At 48.7% G+C, this 22974-nt stretch overlaps 2 protein-coding genes across 9 annotated transcripts in view; one reads left to right on the top strand and one right to left on the bottom strand.

The window, feature by feature from the left end:
- Nucleotides 1-1987: 1987 nt before the first annotated feature.
- Nucleotides 1988-17006, top strand: Hjurp (Holliday junction recognition protein). 2 transcript variants are annotated; one of them, XM_042259804.2, is made up of 8 exons: nucleotides 1988-2199; nucleotides 2400-2466; nucleotides 4666-4721; nucleotides 7518-7608; nucleotides 9080-9144; nucleotides 9971-10063; nucleotides 11772-11844; nucleotides 13163-17006. In XM_042259804.2, exons 2-8 carry the CDS (start codon nucleotides 2436-2438, stop codon nucleotides 14719-14721), a joined length of 1968 nt encoding a protein of 655 aa, XP_042115738.1. In that variant the 5' UTR covers nucleotides 1988-2199; nucleotides 2400-2435; the 3' UTR covers nucleotides 14722-17006. The 2 variants fall into 2 exon arrangements, with proteins under 2 accessions (XP_042115738.1, XP_015862601.2); XM_016007115.3 differs by having other exon boundaries at nucleotides 1998-2311.
- Nucleotides 17007-21968: 4962 nt separating this feature from the next.
- Mroh2a (maestro heat like repeat family member 2A) overlaps nucleotides 21969-22974 on the bottom strand; it is a 39161-nt gene continuing 38155 nt past the window's right edge. For all 7 annotated transcript variants that reach the window (XM_076549548.1, XM_076549545.1, XM_076549551.1 and 4 more), the window contains 2 exons: nucleotides 22659-22724; nucleotides 21969-22236 (listed from right to left, as the gene is read on the bottom strand). In XM_076549548.1, the coding sequence (XP_076405663.1) occupies nucleotides 22115-22236; nucleotides 22659-22724 (188 nt within the window). In that variant the 3' untranslated portion in view covers nucleotides 21969-22114. The remainder of the gene's footprint in view (nucleotides 22237-22658; nucleotides 22725-22974) is intronic.

The raw sequence follows: 22974 nt of genomic DNA, 5'->3' as shown, positions 1-22974 counted from the left end.
CTCCCATTGACCTAGCAACTTATAGATTTTTAACATCCTTTACCAAACACATTTAAGGTTATAGTTGTGCGCGTAAGATCCCTCTTCTTAGATGTTACCCATATTTAGCCTTTAGTTAATTCATTAGTCACTTCCCCTTTGGGTCACAAATGGTAATTAACAACTAGTGCCCCTCTTTGTAATTCTTATCAACCCTCCATTTGATCCTGATAGCGGACAATCACTGCCTGAGGAAGTTCAGGCTGAGTGTCCTGGGTGGAGGGGAGGATTGTGATTTTGGGGAGATATATAACTGTAAAGCAGAGGACAGGACAGAAAAGAGAGAAGAAAATGGAAGAACGAGATGGGTAAGAACTGGAGAGGAACGAGCTGAGATGGGGAAGAACTAGATTGAAGAGCTAAAAGAGAGGACTAGAGGAACGAGATGGAAGATGAGGAAGAGACAGATGGGGAAGAACAAGATGAGAAAGAGCCAGATGAGAGAGAAGGAGACGGGAGAGAAGCTGATGGGGGAAAGAACTAGATAGATGAGAACCTAGAAGGGACAGAACTAAATGAAGGAATTAAGATAGAACCTAGAGGGGACAGTAGATAAATATAGAGAGAAATCAGACAAGAAAGGAGCTAGACATGAGAACAGAACTGAAGCTGAGTATAAAGGATGTTATGCCAGAGGAATTAAAGCGAATGGACCAAAGAACTCTGTGTGCGTAGACTGATTTACCGACCTTAAAGATTCTCTGCTGGTTGATAGAGCCTTCCGCGGACCCTGGGAGGGGACTATCGAGGGGCTGGACCCCCATAGTCCTCGTTACCTTTATATTCTCTGCCTTTAGCATAATTCTTACAATGGCTTTCCTGATCTCTTTATCCATTGAAATCACTGTGAATAACACAATTATTTCAGAGAGTATGATCTCTAAGTAAACCAAATATACAAGATAGTTTATAAGTGAGCAAAATATCCTAACAATATGAAAGAGTAAAATATAATTAATTGTGTGACAGCAAGCACTTGTATGTATAAATAATATAAATGCCTACGTTTGCACACTGTAAAAAAAATATAATGAAAGAGGAGCTGGGATGTAGATTCAGTGGTAAAACACTTGACTAACATGAGTGAGGTCCTGGGTTCAATCCCCAGTACTGCCTCCTGCCCTAACCCAACCCCACAATCCAAGAAAATCTGAAAACATTCAAAATGAAGTATCCAAGGTACTACGGATGAACACTAGGATTTACAGCTACTACAAGCCAAGGGAGACCATATTTTTACAAATATAAAAAGAAAAGAGAAATTATTTAATTGAAGAAAAATAGAATATCAGGCAAATTGTAGACTATCAAAGTGAAGAATAATTAGGAAGTTTGATGTTGGCACAAATTATTTGGTCCTTGTTTTTCAGTTTTGTCAAAGACTGTCCCTGTGCTCATTAGAATATGGGGTGATAAGGACAGAATGCAAACATGCGTGATGACACACTAACACACAAATGCAGCTGTTCCGAAGCCAGAGTGAAACCATCCCAGACTGGAGTTCAATCCCTCGGCCCTGCAAGAAGACAAAATCCAAAAAACTTATCTGGAAAAAATTTTAAATATCAATCGAAGTAAATGCCCTCATAAAACGGATGTTTTTTCTTTTTGTTTTTTGTTTGTTTGTTTGTTTTTTACCCCCTCAAGGAACAATACTGATGTCAGTCAAGAAACAGCATATAATCAGAAACTGGAGAGGGAGCGGATTAAAACTCTGACAAAAACCACAGATTTTGTCACATTTATAATATCGGTCAGCACCTTTATATTTGGTTGGAATTTATGAACATTGGCTTTCCTGACTCCTTTCAGGACAGTTATTTGGTGCTGTCTCTCTCTTCCTCAGCCCTCCCAAGCTGGGAAGTCAGAAGCTTCTCCAGACTCAAGGACCAGGACCGCCTCCGGCACCCAGCGGGGACACCCGGGCAACTCGCCCAGACGCCTCTAGGGGGCGCGGCAGTGCACCGTGGGGAAGCGGTGCGCATGTTCCGCCCGCTCGGGCTGCCCTCCCTCCTTCGTCTCCGCCGGAAGCGCTCCCTGGGAGAGGCGGCCGGAAACTCGGGCGGGACCGGTTGCGTAAATACTTTTGAAAGGCCCTATCAGCGCGGGGGGCGGCACATTTGATCTGTGCGTGGGCTTTAACGGCGGAGAGTCCGGGAGGTGAGCGGCCTGCGCCATGGATGCTGAGGGTTTGTCGGATCCCCGGCTGCTGCAGGAGCTCAAGGAGAGCCGGAGCCGTTTCCAGACGCTCATGCAGCGGCTGATAGCGAAGGTGGGCTTGGCGGGCCGCGGGAGGAGGGAAGGGCGAGGCGGGAGGGGACCCAGCGCCCTGGGGTCTGACCGGCTCTCCTTCCCCGCAGTACAACCAGCCCTTTGAGGACGACCCCCTGGTGCAGATGGCCACGCTGACCTACGAGACGCCCCAAGGTGCGGAACCCTCCTCCTCTTGGCGTTGTGCTGAAATAGTGGGGTCTAGAATTTGCAATGCAGCACTTGTTCCCCTCACTCATAGGGACCTCGCAACCGTCAGTTGCTGGTTTCCAAGTCGCTTCTCTAAAGGGAGTGCCTGAGACACACATGCAGCCTGATTTTTTTTTTTTTAAATGCCTGGCGCGGAAGCCCTAGCTCATTGCCTAGCAGTACAGCGTCTCTGTAAAATGAAAAGGATATTTATTGACAACTATGGGTACTGCATATGGGTGTATTAAGAGTCACCGGAGTGCCGGTCAGGCCATTGGAACAGCACCCAGGACTGCTCGGCTCTCATGGACTGTGCTGTGTAACGCGGCCCCATCTGTTTTGGACAGTCCATCTATCTTGAATAACACTCATTTTGTCGGTGAAAACCTGATGTCAGTTATATGAAAAACAGTGAAGTATCTGCAGTCTGAGACCATGGTCGGTTAGCTTTAATGGCCCTCCCTGGGAACTGGCCAGCACACAGACTCCTAGGGCTGCCGTTGTTAGTTAATAGCCCTGTGTCCTAGCAGTCATAGCTTAGATTCATGCCATGAGTCCCTCATCTTGCTACTTATTCTGAGAGAGTTTTTGGCATGGCCTTTCCTAAGCTGCTCCTGACCCTCCCTATGCAGTATGAACTTCCGATTAAAGACAGCGATTGTGGTAGAGGCAGCAGGGACGGGATCATTTGCCTGACGGTTCATCTGTGCCTGCACGTCTGAGTTTTGTAGAGTTCAGTTTCAAGCCTGCAGTGAAAGCCCTTTTTAGAAGCCATTGTAGTTAAATGTAGATTCCCACAGAGGGGGCCTCTCAGAGCAGCAGCAGAGCCTTGCTTTGACTCTTGAGTACATATACTTAAGCATCGCTGTGTTCTGGAAAGGCTGTGTTGTACAGTGGTCAGCACCTCCCAGAATTCACACGCCCGCTCTGTGAGCGGAGAGCCTGGGCTAGCAGTCATCTGAACTTCCTCTTCCTTTTGCATGCCTGTCTCTTCAGTGAGTATGGCAAGTCTCTGTCCCGTGGACTTCTTGGAGGGTATAGGAGTCACATGCAGATGGGCTGTGGGTACTAAACGATGTCTCCTTGGTAAAATCTGGCACATAGAGGGTGCTGTGTAAATTTTTTTCTGCTTCTGTTATAATACAACCATCTCAAAACCCACCATTCTTTCTAAGAAACCTGTGTTTTCCTGGGAGATTTAGAAGAACTGAGTATATTGCATTCTGCTAGTCAGTGACAGGTCCACTTGAACTCCAGAGCTCTCTGTACGTGGGCTTCTCTGTATTATACTGCTAGATTGCCCTAGGAAAGCACTGACACCCAGGAGGAGGTGCAAAAATTGCCCTCTAAAAATGCTTGCTCGGGCTGGAGAGGTGGCTCAGAGGTTAAGAGCATTGGCTGTTCTTCCAGAGGTCCTGAGTTCAATTCCCAGCAACCACATGGTGGCTCCCAACCATCTATAATGAGATCTGGTGCCCTCTTCTGGAATGTAGACAGAACACTGTATATGTAATAAATAAATAAATCTAAAAAAAAAAAAAATTATAAAAAAAAAAAAATGCTTGCTCTAGGCAGGTGGTAGTGGCCCACACCTTTAATTCCAGCACTCAGTTCAAGGCCAGCCTAGTCTACAGGGCAAGTTCCTGAGCAGCCAGCCAGCGCTACACAGAGAAACCCTGTCTCGAAAAAACAAAAACAAGAAAGCTTGCTCTGTAAATGTATGATGTATGCGCCCCCTCCCCAGTAAATATTCATCTTAAGAGCAGTATGGAATATGAGCTGTCTTCGGCCCTTCAGGTTAGTGGTGAAATTGGGTAAGCTTCTGCCTTCTGAGTAGGAGAGATTGCCATTAGTGAAGTTGTCCAGCACTGTCAAAACCCAGATTGCTTATTGTTTGTCTGTTTGTTTTTCGAGACACAGTTTCTCTGTGTAGTTTTGGTGCCTGTCCTGGAACTCACTCTGTAGACCAGGCTGGCCTCAAACTCACAGAGATCCGCTTGGTTCTGCCTCCCACATGCTGGGATTAAAGGCGTGCACCACCACCACCTGGCCCCAGATTGCTTTTAATGTGCGCCTTTGTGCCATTCAGCTTGGCTTTCTGTTGATGTCTTTTGAGAAGAAACTGAACATTTTGGGTTACTTCAATTGTCATCTTCATTTTTTAAGGATTGAGAGTTTGGGGAGGAAAGCTGATAAAGGAAAGAAACAAGGAACAAACTCAGGTAAATACCGTCAAGTTGACTGCTTACTGCTTTGCTGTGGTGCGTTGGTGTGGCAGAATGCCAGCGTGGGTGAGCCCTGAGGCCACTGCTGAGAGCTTCGGGAGACCACTCCCCATATACCGCCATCTTCAGCAAACCTTAGAAAGGAATAAAAGTAAGGAAGAGAATCACCATAAAAACGTTAGGTCAAGGTGTAGCTCATGAGATGGGAAGCAATGGGCTTCATTTCCTTAAAAAGAACATTACGATACCCTTATTGACACATAAGGACAAAGGAGGATTTAGCAGTAGATTAAGAGTAGAGACCCACCCCTCACCCTCCTCAAATTAAATGATTAATATATTAATACATAATACAGCATACAAGTTTATGAGAGGAGATAAGGCATAACAAGTTAAGCATACTGGAACGTTTGCTTGGAATAACCACAGCGTAGCTTAATTCACATAAAGCATCTGGTTTACACCCAGAAGACTCCAAAAACAATGGACACTTTGAGCGTCCTGCCTTTTCCCTCTGAAGAGTCACTGAGAAGCATTTCTTCCATTGCCTGGCTCTTGTATGCTACATTTTCTCTATCATGGTCCATAGGGCCTCACAGCAATCTTAACTGTGCAGATGCTGGACCAGCTTGGGGACCTCCAGACTGTGGACTAGGCCATCTAGGAGCTCCTTTGTTTGTTTGTCCTTACAAAAAAGACCAAATCTCATTTCCTTTGAGAAAAAACAATACCCCTCTCCTCTGAAACCAGGAAGCAGAAAGACGAGGAAGAGATAGAGTGCAGGATCACACATCCTTCTGCCTTTCTCTGTCTCTAGGAGGGTCTCCTGGTACCAAGGCTTTACAGCTAGTGATCTGATACTGGCTTCCTGGATGGCATCAATAGTTTGCCTTCCTGCTGAGAGACTGTGTGTGGCCTTTGCCCTGGTAATAAGTATAAGGCTGTCTGGTCTAATTGAGTCTTGGGCAGCCATGGTTCCCAGGGAAACCTGTTACCCAGGACACAGCATCAAGATGAAGCTTACGCAGCGTGGACAGCAGTTCTGAAACTGAGCTTCCGTGGTTAGTGGTTGGAGCTGGAGGAGGGCTAGAACACCTGGCTTAGCTGACTGCCCTGCCGTGTAATGCCTGCTGCTGTTTCACCCTGTCTGACCGCGCCTCACACCCCTTTCCAGGTCACAGCAAGGGAGCCCCGGTCTTTACCAGCTAGTGTGTAATCTAACCACACCGCAGCCCAGACCGGCCCCAGACTCGCATCCGTCCTCTTTGGCCTCCTGGAGCGCCAGGATTGCAGCCATGTTCCAGAGTTGTCCTTTTTTTTTAAACTGCTGATCCGTTACAAGGCATTTGGCCCTTGCGCCTTCCTCTGTTGTGAATCAGGGTCCGCGTGCTTGTCTGTAGAGACGGAAGTTCTCGGGGATGTGCCAGTCATGTGTTGGCTGTTGTTACTTAGCTCTGTTGTAAGGGAAGCCACCAGGGGGGTGGAAGTGAACACGTCTGCTATATTCCATGACTTGATTTATGAAGCCCGTTGCATGGTCCTCGGAGCAGCCTGTCCTGGCCCCATCCGTCATCGTCATCAGGGCCACAGGTCGTGCTGTCTTTACATCACACGCACAGTGGCACACCTGTCAGTGGTGCTCACATGCCAATCCTGGTAGCAGAAATTAATTATTTAAGGGTTGTTTTTTTTTTAAAGATTTATTTATTTATTATGTATACAGAAGAGGGCGCCAGATCTCATTACAGGTGGTTGTGAGCCACCATGTGGTTGCTGGGAATTGAACTCAGGACCTCTGGAAGAGCAGTCAGTGCTCTTAACCTCTGAGCAATCTCTCCAGCCCTTATTTAAGGTTTTTGTTTAAAATGTAGCAGACCCTCTGCCTGGGGTCTAGAATTGCTAGAGCTTTTCTTAGGACTAAGAAAGTGAGCGTGCACAGTCTGTAGTTACAACTGGAGACCTCCACGGTGTTACTGGGGTTTATTATTATTGGAGATCTCTCCCCAAGACCAGGTGTTTATGCTGGTTCCAAGATTGCCCTGCTGAGGATTGGGAGGCAGGAAGTTAGGATGGACTGACCCACCATTGCCCTGCCCTGGTTTGTCCGGGGCTCTCTTTGTAGGTACCAAACAAGCTGTAGGGGGTGCTGAGGACTGGCTGCTTCCCTGAGTGTCAGAAGTTCTGCCCTTCAGACACTGGAAGCCATAAAATTTAAGCTGAAAACTTTGAGGTCTTAGTTTGCAGTGAAGTCCTTGGAGGTAGAAGTGACTTAGTTTGATGCTGATTTTGGCCACCTCAGGTTCCCTGAGCCCATAGAGCTAGGCACCTGAAAGAACATCACTCACCATGCTGGCTTCTAAATCACGTAAGCAGCCTTCTATGTCGAGTGCTGGCAGTTTACTCGTAAGCATGTGGTGCCTTCTTAGTGGAGCCTGGTGAGCACAGGCCTTAGAAAGTAGAGTGGCCTCCTCGGGGGAGTGACCATTTGACAGTGCTCAGTGGCTCCACCCAGCAAGGACCTCAGCGGTCGCAAGTCCGTAGACATTACAGTAATATAGATCCCAGCTTGACCCGTGGGTTCCTGACCACTGCTGCATTCTCTCCTTGACTACTGGAATTTCCCACTGTTTCTGGGAGTCTTGAGGCCCCTCTTTAAGCACGTACCGGAAGATAATTGCAAAGCTTCCTGTTCCCCGATGTGTCCCACTAGGATTGTGAATGTGTTGATATACAGTGGCTAGAAATGTGTTGTTACTTAAGCAAGCTTGTATTTCTTGATTTTTATACCCCAAGGACCCTTCTGGGAAGATGATTGCCAGATTAAATAGGCAGAGTCCAGACGGCAATGAGCATTTACAGCCCTGCACACAAGTCCTGGGAGCCGGTAAGTGCCCCTTTGTTAGAAAGGGAGGCTAGGGACAAGGCCGGCTTGTCTCCGTCACAGCAGTTCACAGAGGAGGTTTCGCACTGTTGATGTTCTATGTAGATTTCTTGTCCGCCTAGGTCCTTGGAAAGTGGGAAACCATGTCCTGCCCACTAGTGTCAGCATTTAGTAGGTCTCGGGGTTTGCCCTTTGAGCACCAGCTTCTATAGAAAGGACCCCTCCCCGTTCCTCACCCCTGCAGCCAGTCTTTGCTGACTCAGCTTCCTCCCCTTCCAAAGGCTCCCAGGCTGTGCTCGTCCTGTCTCCTCAGCTCCCTCCAGTCAATCCCTTTGCAGCCATATTACAGAAAGATGCTCCCACTGGCCACCTTGAGTCTCTAGTTGCCCAGATCTTCCTCACCTGGTTCATTCTGGCTGAAGTCTATCTTTAGAACTTTAGTCTGGAGCCCAGTGTGATGGCACTCATCTTTAATCCAAGCACTTGTAAGGCAAAGGCAGGTGGAATTTTTGTGAGTTTGAGGCCGGCTAGATCTACAAAGGGAGTTCCAGGCCAGCCAAGGCTACATAGTGAGGAGGCAGGGGGAGGGGGTGGCAGACTTTTTTTCCAAGTGAAAGCAGGGAGAAGGTGGTAATGCCGCTTGCTGGGGTTCCTAATCCAGATCCTAACCCCACAAACACTTAATTCTGCAGCCTCCCCCACTACTTGAAGCTACTCAAAATGGTTCCTTGGGTGTTGGGGCCATGAGCACCCTGCGGACGTTTCAGTGAATTAATTGTAAGTTAAAAGCTCTGTCCCTCAGCCTGACTAGCCACATTTCACTGTCCAGTGGCCCAGCCCCTGACTGTTGGGCAACAGGTGGAGACTCCCGTTGTCCCTGGAGTTGGCTCTGCTGGGCGAGCGTCAGAGTGTTTCAGACCGAAGGTGACTGAATGGAGAATCTGCTGCTCCTATTACTGAGTTGGTGTCTTCTTGCACAGAGGCTCTGGATGACTGGCGATCATGAGTACAAGAGGAACATGCTTTTTTTTAAGATTTATTTTGTTTAAATTATGTGTATGAGGCATCAGATTTCCCTGGAGCTAGGGTTACAGGTAGTTGTCTGCTGACCAATGAGTGCTGTGAACTGAACTCATGTCCCCTGGAAGAGCTGTAAGCATTCTTTTTGCTTTTTGGGTTTTTTGTTTGTTTGATTGATTGGTTTTGTTTTGTTTTGTGTAGCTTTGGCTATCCTGGAACTTGCTCTGTAGACCAGGCTGGCCTTGAACTCACAGAGATCTGCCAGCCACTGCCTCCTGAGTGCTGGAATTAAAGGTGCTTGCCACACTCTTAATCCCTAAGCCACCTTCCCCACCCCAGGGAAACATTCTTAAGCCAACAGGGGTCTTCACTGTAGACCTGTCTCGGGTGATCCTTGAGATGTGGGGTACATGCTCTGAGATGCTGCATGCGCTGGAATCTTCCCTACCTCTAGGTTCAGACAGCAGCAGTGCAGACACAAGCCTAGAAGAGGAGGATCGGCCAGCGTGCACCTTGACGGTAAGAGAAGCTCCTAGTGACCGTGGGCAGCCTCGGAACGGCTGCAGCTCCCAGAGCACAGACCTCGTTTCTAGATGTCTCCAAGGCTCTGCTGCTGCTGCCTTCCGCTCTGGTCACCTTTCAGATCCAGAGACCCAGGCTCTTCCTTCTCAGAGGTCTGCGCTTTGCTTACTTACGTGTTGGCTGAGCAGACTTAACTCAGGAAGGTGTTTGCTCCATGCCATCATCCTTGACGGACCGCTAGATGTCAGTGTGGTTACCAGCCAGCCTTGCCCTCAGGCAGTAACGTGAGGAAGTGTTTCCAGGTTATTGTTTAAAAATCTGTATGGTCAGGGTGAGTGACCTGCCTCCTTGTACCCTCTGAGTCTCATCTCCCTGGTTGGTTGGTGGAGGTGGCAGCTCTCACAGAGCTTAATCATTAGAGCGCTTTCCTGGCCTTGTGGCACTGGGTGTCAGGAAGGGAGGTGACCCCTTCCAGTGTGGAGAGCAGGAGAGCCAGGGCTCTCTTCTCATTTGGAGCCAGGCTGATCAGATCGTCTCCAACCTCCCCACTTTCTTTCTAGTAACACTGTTATCGACATCTTCAGGCTTGTGTGCTCTTGGTCATTTTCCTCTCTCTAATCCCTGATAAATTCCCTGCAATCACACACTGGGTCTGGGAGTTCTAAGAGGCCGTACCACTTTGTACCAGTGAATGTGGAAGAGTACCTTTGAATAACTTCCTTTAAATGCTCAAGCCTTCATGAGCTTTCAGATTGTTCCAGAATTCACGAGTCTGGAGGTACCTGGCCTTCTGACTGAGTGTTCTGACTTTCTTCCTGATCAGCTTGCAGTGCCTGGAAGCCCTTGGAAAAATGATTTAAGAAGGAAGTACTTGAGCCAGGTGGATATTCTGCTTCAAGATGCAGAGTACTTTAAGGTAACCTGTGTCTGTTGGTAAGAGTTGGCCAGACATTAAAGACAAGTTGGGGTGCAGTGGTCAGGATTCCATGTTCTGTCCTCGGAGCCTGTGAAAGGGATTCCACACTTGACACATGCTGTGAGACTTTTTCTCTTCTTCAATGAACACCTCAGGGGCCTACTGGGCAGCATCAGGGAAACTCGGAGTCCTGTGGGAGGGTGACTTGTCCACTGCCCTGGGGCAGCTCAGCTCCAGGGGCCACAGACTCCAAGGGCAGCTCCAGCTCTTAGCTGCACAGTTGAGGAAGTAGCAACCGCCCCTTCCCTGGTGAGGTCCACTCCTGTTCCCAGCCTGCTGACCTGGTCTGGGGTGAGTGAGGAGGAGGCAGGGAAGGCTGCAGGCCTTTCTCCTAGCACAGGTGGGTGCCCTGTACTTCACTGCTGTGCTTTCTCAGCCCAGGACCACCTGCCGTGGGATGGTGCCGCCCATAGTGGGCCAGGCCCTGCTTCGTCAGTTAGCGATCAAGACAGTCCCTCACGCAAATGCCCACAAACTGCCTGATAAAGACTGTTAACTTGGGTGATTCTAGGCTGTGTCAGGTTAATAGCTAATGCTAACTAGGAAAGCTGGTGTTGGAGATGTCACCTCTGGCTTCCCAAGTTCTGTCAGCATCTTTCATAAAACAGATGTCCTAATGCCCTGATGCCGGATGCCTAAGGAGTGATGTTAATTACAAGCACTGCCTCCCCCGACAACTGCAGGTTCCCTGGAGTCGATATTTCTTCCTGTGCTGGTGGCCAGCGGAAGCCTGTTGGAGGGTCCCTCAGTCACTGTCCTCGGAAGGCATTCTCTGTCACCAGCAGGGCAGGTGCCGTCCTCCTGGCTGCCATGTGATCAGAGGAAAAGGATTAGCATTAGTCCTGAGTTTATCTGACCTCTGCCCACCATATACATGGTCTGGAAATTCTGACTAACCCAAGTTGTCTTAGTTAGGTTTCTATTGCTGTGAGGAGACACCGTAACCACGGCAACTCTTACAAAGAAAACATTTAATTGAGGTAGCGGCTTACAGTTTCAGGAGTTTGGTCTATTGTCATCATAATGGGGAGCATGGTGGCATGCAGGTAGGCATGGTGCTGGAGAAAGGATATCGCTACATGTGGATATACAGGCAACAGGAAGTAGAGTGTCTCACTGGGCGTGGCTTGAGGATACGGGAACCCTCAAAGCCCTGGTAATGTCACTTCTTTTGGGGGCCGTTTTCTTTTCAAACCAGCACACAAGTGTAGTGGTAGACAAGAGCCACTGATGGCTGGGCAGGGAATAGCTGCCAGAAAACTGGCTATGCCCTTGTGGACAGAGTTCTCAGATGCTTTGGGCCACCCCTTCCCTCTGTGTTTGAAGATTGACCACCAGCTACTGTCATGTTACAATGCATGCTTGGTTTTGTTTTTTGTTTGTTTGTTTGTTTGTTTGTTTGTTTTTTCCGAGACAAGGTTTGGTACCTGTCCTGGATCTCACTCTGTAGCCCAGGCTGGCCTCGAACTCAGAGATTTGCCTGGCTCTGCCTCCCAAGTGCTGGGGTTAAAGGTGTGCGCCACCACCATCCGGCTGTATTGCTTGTTTTGACATCAAACAAGGACAGTGTATTTTTAGGGAGAACCCAGTACCATAAACCCAAAGTCTTAACATCTAAAACTCTTATGATCATTGGCTCTTGTTTCAGAGCGCAGAGAAGAGAGGCGGAAAGGACACGCTCATGACTTGGGTTCCTTCCTCACCTGTCACACCAGCCCCTGGTGAGTATAAGGGAGTAATTTTACATGAATTGGGAGACTTGGGGTGTTCAATGTATGTGTGTGTCTCAGCATCATGAACGGTTAGTGAAATGTACATGTCCTAGAACAATAGAGACTACTTCAGTATAGCCTCACTGTAGCCCAGGCTATCCTGGACATTTTCATCATAAACTGCTTTTCCCTCTGTGGTCATGATACCAGTTGCTGTATAGATCTTTGCCCTTGGTTTGAATACTTAAGAGTCTAGCAGCACAGGAGTGACCGGTGGCCAGCCATCTCGTGTGTCACAGGTAACGTCCATCATTGTTCCTTCACTGACCCTCCCTGGCACACATGTAGGAACACAAGCAGTATATATTCATTTGGCTCACTTTTATAGCACCCCTAAATGCTTCCATGTACTTTCTAAGAACCAGATGACTCTCCATGACTATAGAAAGTTTAGAATGTGCTGGAAACTTCTCTTTGGTGTGATATAATTTTACCAGTTGAGCCACAGTGTCCTTTGTGGCCATTTCTGACCTTTGCACGATAGACCCACTCAGGTGGTACCCACAGCATTGACATTCCCTTGAGTTGCCATCACGGTTGTTTTTCATGGGGTCACTTGTCTTGAGTGCTCCAGCTGGGCGTTTCCTGTTTCTATAGGTTTGATTTTAGTTTTCAAAACCCATGAAATAGTCATGTAATAGGAAATCAAAGCTGCACCATGCACAGCAACATGTCTTCCCAGCCATACTTGCAGAGGTCAGGAGTTTGGGGTTACATACTGGCTTTTGTTGCGTGTGTGCGTGTATGTGTTCAGCTGCCACAGACCACAGAGGCCAGAAAAGGGCATCAGATTCCCCCAGAGCTGGAGTTATAGGCGTTTGTCTGTTGCCCAGTGTGGGTGCTGGGAACCGAACTCTGATCCTCCGGAAGAGCAGCAAGTGCTCTTAAACACGAAGTCATCTCTCCAGTCTCCTTTGTTGGATTTTTTTTTAATTGAATGTTTATGTTTGTAGAACTTCCTTTGTAATTATTTGTAAAGTGTTTTATCCATGTGTATTGTATTGACTTTTGAGCTGACAGCAATCTCTAAACAGTGTGAGGGGTAGAAAACTCCTTTTGCAAAGCAGGGTGAAAAGTCGAAATCTAGTTTTAGTTGCTAAAGTAAAGTCTCCCAAGAAGAGTCTGTCCTTAACATTTCTGGGGTTTTATTTTGTCTGTGTTGTTTTAAACCATCATGATTGTGATTCCATCTTGACCTCCCCAGCCTTCTGTAAGTACGGATGAGTGGAGCCCTGGTGTAGCCTGACTTTGTCTGGTTTTCTCCCAGGATGCCAGGATAGTATCTCTGCAGAGAGCTTTGGCATGCCTGAAGTGTCAGCTTCGTCCTCCAGAGACTCGAGTCCCTCAAACCCTTGCCCTGCTGACATGGCCATTATACCTAGAAATGACAGCTTCTCCTTACTAGACACCAGCAGCAACAGCTTAGGCAACCAGTCCCTTGAGGATGACATTTGCAATGTGACAGTCAGCGATTTATACGAAGGCATGATGCATTCAATGAGTAGGCTGCTGAGCTTAAAGCCTTCGTGCATAATCTCCACCAAGACCTACATCAACCGGACCCGGAACCTCAAGAGGAGGCTCCCACGTAAGAGTGGGGTGCGCATGAACAGGACATTCTGCCACAGGAGCAAGCCCTCCCAGAGGAGCTCCAAGAAGGGGCCCTGCTTAGAGCCAGGGAAAGAGGCCAGAATATTAAAAGACTGCAAGAATGTATTGCACATTGCTCCCCACAAGAGAGACTTAAAACTGAAAAGGGGATCTCTTGAAGGAAGCAAACTCCAAGTCCATAAACTCAGTCCAGCTTGGAAGGAGCTTCAGGGGACACCTCAGAAGTGTTTAGACTTAAACACGATGTACTACCTTGAGCGAGAAAACAGACTCAAGACCTTGCAGTGGCTAATCTCACCTGTTAAAGCGCTCCCCAGACCCAGGATGCTTCCGAGTCGAGCAGAGAAGTGCTACAGGGAGATTAGAAGGAAATTTGAGCAGCTTCATCAGGAATGTTGCCTGTCTTCTGGGAAAAAACTTCACCTGCCTGGCCCCACAGAGTCCTGGGCTGTAGATGTGTACAGAGGTGGTTCTAGAAGCCCAGGCAGCCCCCAGGGCGTAAAAACCCACAGGCTGAGTTTACTTTTCAACAGAGGAAAGGCAAAGAGGTCAAGTGAGGCTTTTGAAGACCTGAGCGAAATGTCTGTCAAAGCCAGTAGATGTCTCCCAAGGAGTGATCCCGCTCCTTCACTGTCAGAGGACAGTGCCTCACAAAGCCCAGGCCAATCTCAACAGATGTCTGGCCTTTTTCTTCAAGGACATAATTCTGGACCCATCAGAAAGGCGGTATCACCCAGTAGAGCAATTTCAGCACCATGGATAGGCCCTCAGGGTTGTGGGGGGAATCGCTATGATGAGATTAAAAAAGAATTTGACAAGCTTTATCAGAAGTATTGCCTGATGTCACCTCAGCGGGTGAAGGTGACCTCTCATGTTCCAGTACCTCCAGTGAAAGCTGGTGCAGCTGTTCCTAGTCAGACAGAGGACTTAAGAAAATTAAATCCAGACTCTGGATTCCAGAGTTCCCCCAAATCGTCAACATCTCCTGGCTGGAGCATAAGAAGCCCACAAGACTCAATTCCAGTTGAGGCACACATGTCTGCGTGGACTACTAGCACTATCGTGAGAGACCCTCGGTTCCCAACAAAGAGGCGCAAGTTGTCGTACCCTCCCACGTGTGCGCACCAGGCCAAGTCTCAGGATTCCTCAGGAACAGCAAGCAAAGCCGTGCTCTGGGCAGAAGAGCAAGCTGACCCTGAGGGGCCTGACTGCTGATGAGGCGTTTCTGTCTGTTGGGCGTGGTGGTTATGTGTATCAAGTAGCTGCTGAGGGACAAGACTCTGTGGCAAACACTTCTGTCTCTCTTGTTGGAAATGGGACTCGGGGCATCACACTTGCTAAGCAGTCTATAACTCTGCAGCCCCTGTAGACACTCAGCCTCTGTGTGGCCACCCGCCCCGCTCTGCATCACACCATCATCTCCATCCGGCCACCCGCCCTGCTCTGCATCACACCATCATCTCTGTGAGGCCACCCGCCCCGCTCTGTATCACGCCATCATCTCCGTCCAGCCACCCGCCCTGCTCTGTATCATGCCATCATCTCCGTCCAGCCACCCGCCCTGCTCTGCATCACACCATCATCTCCATCCGGCCACCCGCCCCACTCTGCATCACACCATCATCTCCATCCTGCCACCCGCCCCGCTCTGCATCACACCATCACCTCCATCCGGCCACCCGCCCCGCTCTGCACCACACCATCATCTCTGTCCTTTCGTGTGGAATGTTAGTGGTGCCTTGGGCTTCCCTGGCCACCCAGCCAAGCTCAGCCATTATCAGCCATTATTGCTTCTCCTGACCATATTCAGGAGGATCCTCAATGGTATTCTTTCTCTTAATTTTAATTATTTGCCTTGTCTCTACTCCGCTCTCCCCCACATCTTCACCATCCATACTTCTGCCTCTGCACCTACCCATGCTTCAAGAGGACATGGTAAACATGGGTAAACATGGTAAACATGGACTAGGGCATAATATAGAACCCTTGGCTTGATCTTTGGAGCTCTGGATTTTATTTTTTCTTTTGGGGGGAATTTTTGTTTCATTTGGTTTTTGAGACAGGTTCTTACCTAATTAAGGACTGACCTTGGCCTCACTGTATAGTCCAGATGATCTTGAGTTCCTGCTCCTCCTGCCTCTGCTTCCCAAATGCTGAGAGTATTTTTGTTTTCTAATTGATTTCCATGGGTAAAATACTTTGTGAACTCTATCTTCCTGGTTGAAATTCCAGGAAGGGACTTGCCTATGATCAGGTCACAGCAGGGCTAGACCTGTAGAGCAACCTATGACAACTGGGTCTCAGGGTGTACCCACCAACAGTATCCTTGTTTTTGGTCTAGAGCTGTTTGCCTAACTGCCTCGACCTCTTGAGCCTTTTCCTAGACCAGACTGCCACCTTGTGTTCAGTGGCCTGCTCCGGGCACTGGGAGTGACTGAGAGAGTGTGCTCATAGTCAGGTCACTTCAGCATAACCTGAGATCCTGTGATGGGAAGGACAAGGTCTCTAAAACGGAAGCCCATAACCTCCATCCTCATCCAGCCCCTGTGTCCTCAGCCTTCTGCTCATGTCCCCAGCTGTCCCAGGAACACAGCCGTGTCCCCTGCCCTTCCGTCTGGACCTTCTTCCTGCTCTTGATCCTATAAAATCCTACCACTTCATTTTTAAACCCTGTTCTTGTTTTTCTGAGACCGGGTCTTGCTATGTAGCCCAAGCTAATCTTGACCTTGTGGCCCTCCTGCCCCAACCTTCCCAAGTAGGGATATACATGCACAGGTGCTCCTGCCTTTGGCTTCCTTCTGTTTTCTACTTCAGTTATAAGTCACTTGGAGAGGGGATCAGATCTCTACATTCAGTGATAACATGAAGGCCATTGCTAGCTAGTGCCTTCCTTGTGTGAAGCCAGTGAGCCTTTTGTATGCCTTACTCTATCCACACGAGAACCGTTTGGTGAGATGGGCAGGTCCTGTCTCATGGTAAGAAGATGGGCTGTGTCTGCTAACTCCTAAATTCACTCAAGTTGGGCCAAGACTTAAGCCCCAGGATTTACCACAGGGCACATGGCCTGCTGGGATAACAACAACCTTTGTCATTAATGCTATTGCTGTAGTGTGCCTTGGGTTCTTCAGCGCGATGGAGTTTCCCATCGTGGTCATAAACATTTATGAGTGCAGGAGGGTAGCAGCCAGGCATTGAGCAGCTGGCTTGAAGCACCGTTGGGTCTGTACAAAGAACTGTCTTCACCGTTCAGGATGGAAAATGACTTTTTAAAAATGTTGCCTTGCCCCAGCTGTGCTTTTCGATGGGGTCTCTGTCACTTGTCACCCGTGCTGGCCGTAGATGCCCCTCAAGCACGCAGCACCACGACCATTCTGCCTTTGCTTTGCCCCTGTGTGTTGCTCTGCTTGAGGTGTCTGTCCTTAAAGTAGCTCTGGGGCAGCCGGTGTCATGGAAAGGGCCTGGTGTGAGTCTGCAAATAAAGTTAACCTCTTCAGTGTCAATCAGTCCTGTGGGCCTGTTTGTCTCAGGTTTTCCTTTTCCCATTTAGACATGACATCGAGAGCATTCTCCACATTTTCTGTTTGTTTGAAGCATGACTTTGTTATGAAACCTACATTTGAGCCCCAGACACAGTGATCCTTGAAATAAATAGGACTGTTGGGTCTTTAAAAGATAAAGTCATCTAAAACCGCCTGAGATTCACTCACAAGAAGTAACTCCAAGATGCTTTTAGAATGGACTTGAAACAGTTGTGATTTATTTCCAGATGCTCTTGCAGCCATGCAGCATCCGTGACGCTCTGTTTCTATGGAGGTGGTTTCTAGTTGCCGGTAGCAGTTTTTAATGAACAATTTCAAATGTTCCTATATGGTGACAAAACCCACGTGCCAGCCCTGTAGTGACAGTGGCACACTGCTGCCTTGTGGATGTTTTTTCAGTGTAAAACTGAAGGCCACACTTCCCTCCTGTCCTTCCCTCAGCAGGTCGCCTGCTCTTGCCCTTTCCCTCTCGTCTCCAGCCAGGACCGCATTCACAGTGCCTGAGAGTCAGCCTGGCTGCCCTGGTTGACCATGGACCCGGCACTTCAAGCAGCCAAGTTGCTGGCAGTGAGCTGTTGTAAGGATAGAAGGCTGAGATGGCAGTGCAGGCGGACAGACACGTGGAGGTGGAGAGAGACCTCTGGTGTCTCTTCCTGTGAGGACAGTTCCCGCTGAGTGCTGGCTCACCCCGAATTCCAGCAAAGCAAGAGGATCCCGCTGAGTTCAAGCCTCGCCTGGGCTACAGAGTAAGGGCCTGTCTCTTTAAAAAAAATCACATTTCTATTGGGGGGGGGTCCCATGTAACCTTCCTGGCCCACACCCCCACCTCTGGACATGGTTAGGGCTTCATCTAGACTTGAAAGGACTTCAATCAGTGAGAACAGAGTCTGACACCTTGCGAGAGGCTCATGATTCCCTCGGAACATTTTGACAGTTCTTGCGGGCTTAGGCCCTCCCAGGGCAGGCTCGGCCTCGGCACCTCTAGGCCCTTCTTTGGGCCTGATGCTTCCTGAGAACTTGGGGGTCTGGTGTGACATAATGGAGGAAGCTGGGCTGGGCTGGGCTGGGCTGGGCTGGGCTGGACAAGGGTGGAAGTCTGTGTAGAGTATAAGATCTGCTAAAGGAATGATCAACTGGTAACTTCTCTGGTTTTAACTCACATAAGTAATTTAATGCTGTATATTCTACAGTTTTGCTTCAAGGGGGTTCATATTGGGCAGGAACTTGCATATGTGGGTGCTGTGGTTAAAGTGTCTCCCAAGGGTTCATATGTGCTGCGGGCTGTAGACATATGAAGTAGGAATTCAGCTGACTATAACAAGCTATACCTGGAAGAAGCCAAGGGCCTTTCCAGAGGTAAAGCCAAGGCTTAAGGAGTCTTGGTGATATTGGCTTTTGAATATTAGCCGTTTCCTGCAACAAATTTCTCGTGTGCTATTGTAGCTTTTCCATTCCTAGAACAGTGTGTTTGATCATCCATTGGGCACAATTTCCCCTATACGATTACAGTATTTGGATAACATCTCCCAACTGCTAACAGCGGTCACACAGCTAGACCCCTCACTTCAGGCCTTCTGTAGTTTTCATCATTAGCAGCAATCCAGCCAGGATCTTCTCCAGAGGAAAAGTATCTTATCTGAGATACTTCCCAGACTGTCTAAAAACAGACCGCAGGTAGATAGCATCCAGACTATTCATTAGAGAAGGCCTGGTGGATGTGCTAATTAAGCTTAACCTTCCTTAAGTGCTATCTTAGTTCCAGATCTCCTTTTTTATTTTATTTTATTTTTTTTTTTATATTTTATTTATGAGTGTTCTGCATGTATGCCTTCATGCCAGAAGGGGCCATCAGATTCCACTATAGATGGTTGGGAGCCACATTGTGGTTGCTGTGAATTGAACTCAGGTCCTCTGGAAGAGCAACCCAGTGCTCTTAACCGCTGAGTCATCTCTCCAGCCCCCTAGCTCCAGATCTCCTTTAACAGTTAACTCAGAACTAAAGGGCTTTTGCATACCAGGTACATCTAGCTGTGACACAGGTTCCCTAGTTACCGAGTTCACTTCCCCTGCCCTGCCAGAAAATGGCACAGCCAGGATTAGGTTGAGTCAGATAAGGCTCCAAAGAGGGAGAAAGAGTTTTCTTTTCACTCATGACTCAGTGACTGGTAGAATCCTAACATTTTCCCTAACCACTTTAAGAATATAGTTTGAGCACACATATACCCTTTTTCACTCATGACTCAGTGACTGGTAGAATCCTAACATTTTCCCTAACCACTTTAAGAATATAGTTTGAGCACACATATACCCTTTTTCACTCATGACTCAGTGACTGGTAGAATCCTAACATTTTCCCTGACCACTTTAAGAATATAGTTTGAAAGCCGGGCGTTGGTGGCGCACGCCTTTAATCCCAGCACTTGGGAGGCAGAGTCAGGCGGATCTCTGTGAGTTCGAGGCCAGCCTGGGCTACCAAGTGAGCTCCAGGAAAGGCGCAAAGCTACACAGAGAAACCCTGTCTCGAAAAACCAAAAAAAAAAAAAAAAAAAAAAAAAAGAATATAGTTTGAGCACACGTATACCCTTTTTCAGATCTGTAACCAAATTTGGCCTTTAGGTGATTCATTCCCCATTAGCCACTTCCCTTTTGGGTTGCTATGATAGCTGACAATTACTGCTCTTTGTGTGGATCTTATCGCCCCTCCTTTGGACCCCGTAAGAGTTCAAGCCTGTGTGACCTTGTCTTGGTCAGAGAATTGCTGCTTTGTATGGATATATAACTGAAAACCTCAGACTTGGGAGGACTAGATTGAGGAACTAGAAGAATGAGATGGAAGATGAGGAAGAGCCAGATAGAACAAGATGGGGGAAAATGAGATGAGAAAGAATGAGATGGGGAAGAACTAGATGGGAGAATTAAGATAGAACTTAAAGAGAACAACAGAAAAGTGTAGAGAGAAATCTGGCAAGAGCAGAATAGAAGCTGTGTAGAGAGAACTGACTCAAGAAAAAAGTGTATGGACGAAAGAGTTTCGTGTACATAGATTTATTCAAGTATCCCTCAGATTAATTAATCCGGCGATGGTAGCATCTCTTCTGGAACTCGGGGAAAAGACTATAGTGGGGCTGGACCCCAGTAGTCTTTACATATGTTGCAAGACTTCCCAGGGTGGTAACGCTGGTAGACATGTGCCCCTGTTGTATGGTGGGTTCCTCCGCCTGAGTAGGGGTTTGCCTCCTGGAAAGGATTAACCTAGAACCTTGTTGAGTTCTCAGGGTGGTTATAAAAGCCCCAAGCTTGACTCCGCTCAGCTCTCTAGCTTCCTATTGTTTGCAAGTGGTGCCTGCTCCTTCCCCATTTATTCTTACATCGGCTACCACCCCTCACCAGACCTCTTGTCTGCTCCTTGACCATGGGTTTCCAAAGCTGAATTAAACCTTTTTATAGAGAGCCCAGCCCCAAGTATTTTGTATTGTTAGTAATATGAAACTGACTGGTGCTGTATGTCCAGGTAGCTTGTTCCACTGCCCTGGATGTCTGGAGGGCTGTGCACAGGGGCTGTGATCAGTCCTTGCATGTGTATAACCCTGTTTGTGGCACACACTTCAAGGCTGCTTACAGACCCTGGACACGGCAGTCTGCCTTCAGCTTCCAAGTAGCCTTTGTAATGGCTCTCCAGCCCAGCAGTGTGACAGCCACCACCCCCTGCCCATTGGTGTGCTCTGCTGGTGCAGCAGACAGTGTGGTTGGCTGGTGGGTTGGTTGGGGGGGTGGGGGGTTGTTTGTTTTGTTTGGAGGTGCCAAGGATGGAACCCAAGCTTCATGCTTGCTTGATGAGCACTGGCAGACCCACACCCCAGTCTGCTCGCTGACTTGAGGTTGAGCATGCTGCCCTGGGTACCCTGACTTCCCAGGGGGCTCTCACTGCACTCACTGTTCTAGTCACCTCTGTTGGAATTGGGTTTACTCTGGGTCACATGAACCCGTCTAGTGTTATAATAATCACAATAACTGCCCCCTCTGATTTGTTAGTTTTCTGGTATTATGCATAATTACATTTTACAGTAGCTGGAAAGCTTAAACCTTTTGCTCTTTTCTGAATTCTATTACTTTTAAAAAGAAAATCCACATCAGAAATGGGCCATTGTCCTCAGCTCTGCTAATCACCGCTTGGCCTATACGTGCTCCACACAGGTGGGAGAGGAGGCCGAGGCACAGATGTGTGGATATGTTACATAACACATCTTGAGCCAGGGCGCAAGTGGCTCTAGCGTTATTGATACCAGCACTCTACTGTTTACTCAATGGGAGCCAAAAGAGCTGCAGAAGTCACCCTTGGTGAGAGGTCTCAGCAAGCCAGTTGCTCCGGACTGGGTGAGTGTCTCCCTGGCGGGGAAGCTCTGTGTGCTGCCACCCGGCTTACCCTGGCTTCAGCCTAGACCATTCTGTTAGCAGCCCAAGGCTGAGAAAGTCTGCCCGTGCTCCCTCCCCCTCCCCTTCCCCCTTTCTAGACATGGGGCTCATTACCCTTTTCCTTCCCCGCCAGACTCTCTTCCAGGCCCCGCTGGGCTGCTGTTCCAGCGGCCCAAACAGTCCTTGAAAACCTCAGGTCCCAGGGAAGGCTGAGGGTAAGCTTTGAACACTGCTTCCCAGGGGAAGCTCCCCAGGGTGTCATCTATGACATGGATGCATCTGCCTTTTGCTTTAGGAATGAGGTCCCTGGGGGCAAGCTGGACAGTAGTGTCACTTCCCCTCGCTGCCTGGCACCTCACTGTGGGTGCACATCATCACATGTGGGAGAGCACTGCGTGACCACACCCACAAAGGCCAGCCGAGGATGGAGAGGCCCTTTGGGGTGGAAGCTGTCTGTTGCCCCTTGGTTGGCTCTGGGATGCGGTATCCGTATATAGCCAGGACCTGCACTCCAGAGAGCAATGGAGGTATATTTCAATGGGAGAAGAGGGATGGATACTCATTCTTTTACAAGTTTTTTTTCTACAAATGAAAACTGATTTGCCTTGCTCTGGGCAGATGTGCCACTGACAGGTCATATCTCACACCGGGGCCACTCAGGGCAGTCCTCTGGGTGAAGCCAAGAGCCAGTGCTGAGTGCAGCTGTTCAGGACTTTGAGGGTCTCCAAGGCCGCCCTCCTGACCCCAGCGTCAGAATCTAGCTGTAGGTCCTGGAGAGCTGAGTGGGAATAGAAAAGAACAAGCCTTCTGGTCAGGACCACATGAACTGCACACTGCACACTGAGGTAGGCTGACGCCAGCGAGGAACCCCCTGGGAACCTCGTGGTGTGGATCCAAAGTGGGCAGTGGAGCTGAGTGAGTGCTCCCACACAGACCTGTGAGGACTCACACCACCACCAGGGAGGGACAGACCTTGGCTGTGGGCTTGGGGCAGAGGCAGCTCAAGTTTCTGAGAATGGGCTGGCATGGACTCCACCTACCAAATGGTCTTCCTGGAAATCTCTCCCTACATGCAGTCCTCCAAGGTCCAGCTACTCCCCCTTCCCCAAGCAGACCACAGCCAAGCGTCACCAGCCCTCCCCCAGCGTGGTCTCAAAGTGTCAGTCATAGGTTTCTACCACCGAGGATGCACTACTTAACAATTCCGAAGCCCCACAAGGTCCATCTTCTTCAGATAATGGGCAGACAGCTGCTTCATGATAATTCCTGAAATGACAGATGCAGAGGCCCTCCTTACACCAGGGAGAGGTCAGCAGGCACGCAGTTCTGCCTCCCTCCGTGCAAGAGGTGCAGGTTGACCTATGAAGACACCAGTCAAGGATTCTGTCAGGCTGAAGTTGGTAGTGGGCACCCCTATTCCAGACCAAGCAAGCATGAAACCCACTGAGCTAGCAGGCTGTAAGGTAGACCTGAGCTCTCATCCCAGGCACCTGGCTCCCCATCCAGGCCTGGGGTT

This window comes from Peromyscus maniculatus, chromosome 13 (assembly GCF_049852395.1).
Source record: "Peromyscus maniculatus bairdii isolate BWxNUB_F1_BW_parent chromosome 13, HU_Pman_BW_mat_3.1, whole genome shotgun sequence".
NCBI lineage: Eukaryota > Metazoa > Chordata > Mammalia > Rodentia > Cricetidae > Peromyscus > Peromyscus maniculatus.
The sequence above is the reverse complement of the archived record's forward strand: the minus strand, read 5'-3'. Positions and strand labels throughout refer to the sequence as shown.

What these genes read in the sequence shown, in the direction of transcription:
- Hjurp (XM_016007115.3), top strand. Translation starts at nt 2,216, where the DNA reads ATGGATGCTGAGGGTTTGTCGGATCCCCGGCTGCTGCAGGAGCTCAAG. An exon ending in AAGATGCAGAGTACTTTAAG is followed by an intron (nt 10,064 to 11,771) that starts GTAACCTGTGTC and finishes CTCTTGTTTCAG; the next exon opens with AGCGCAGAGAAGAGAGGCGG. An exon ending in ACCTGTCACACCAGCCCCTG is followed by an intron (nt 11,845 to 13,162) that starts GTGAGTATAAGG and finishes GTTTTCTCCCAG; the next exon opens with GATGCCAGGATAGTATCTCT.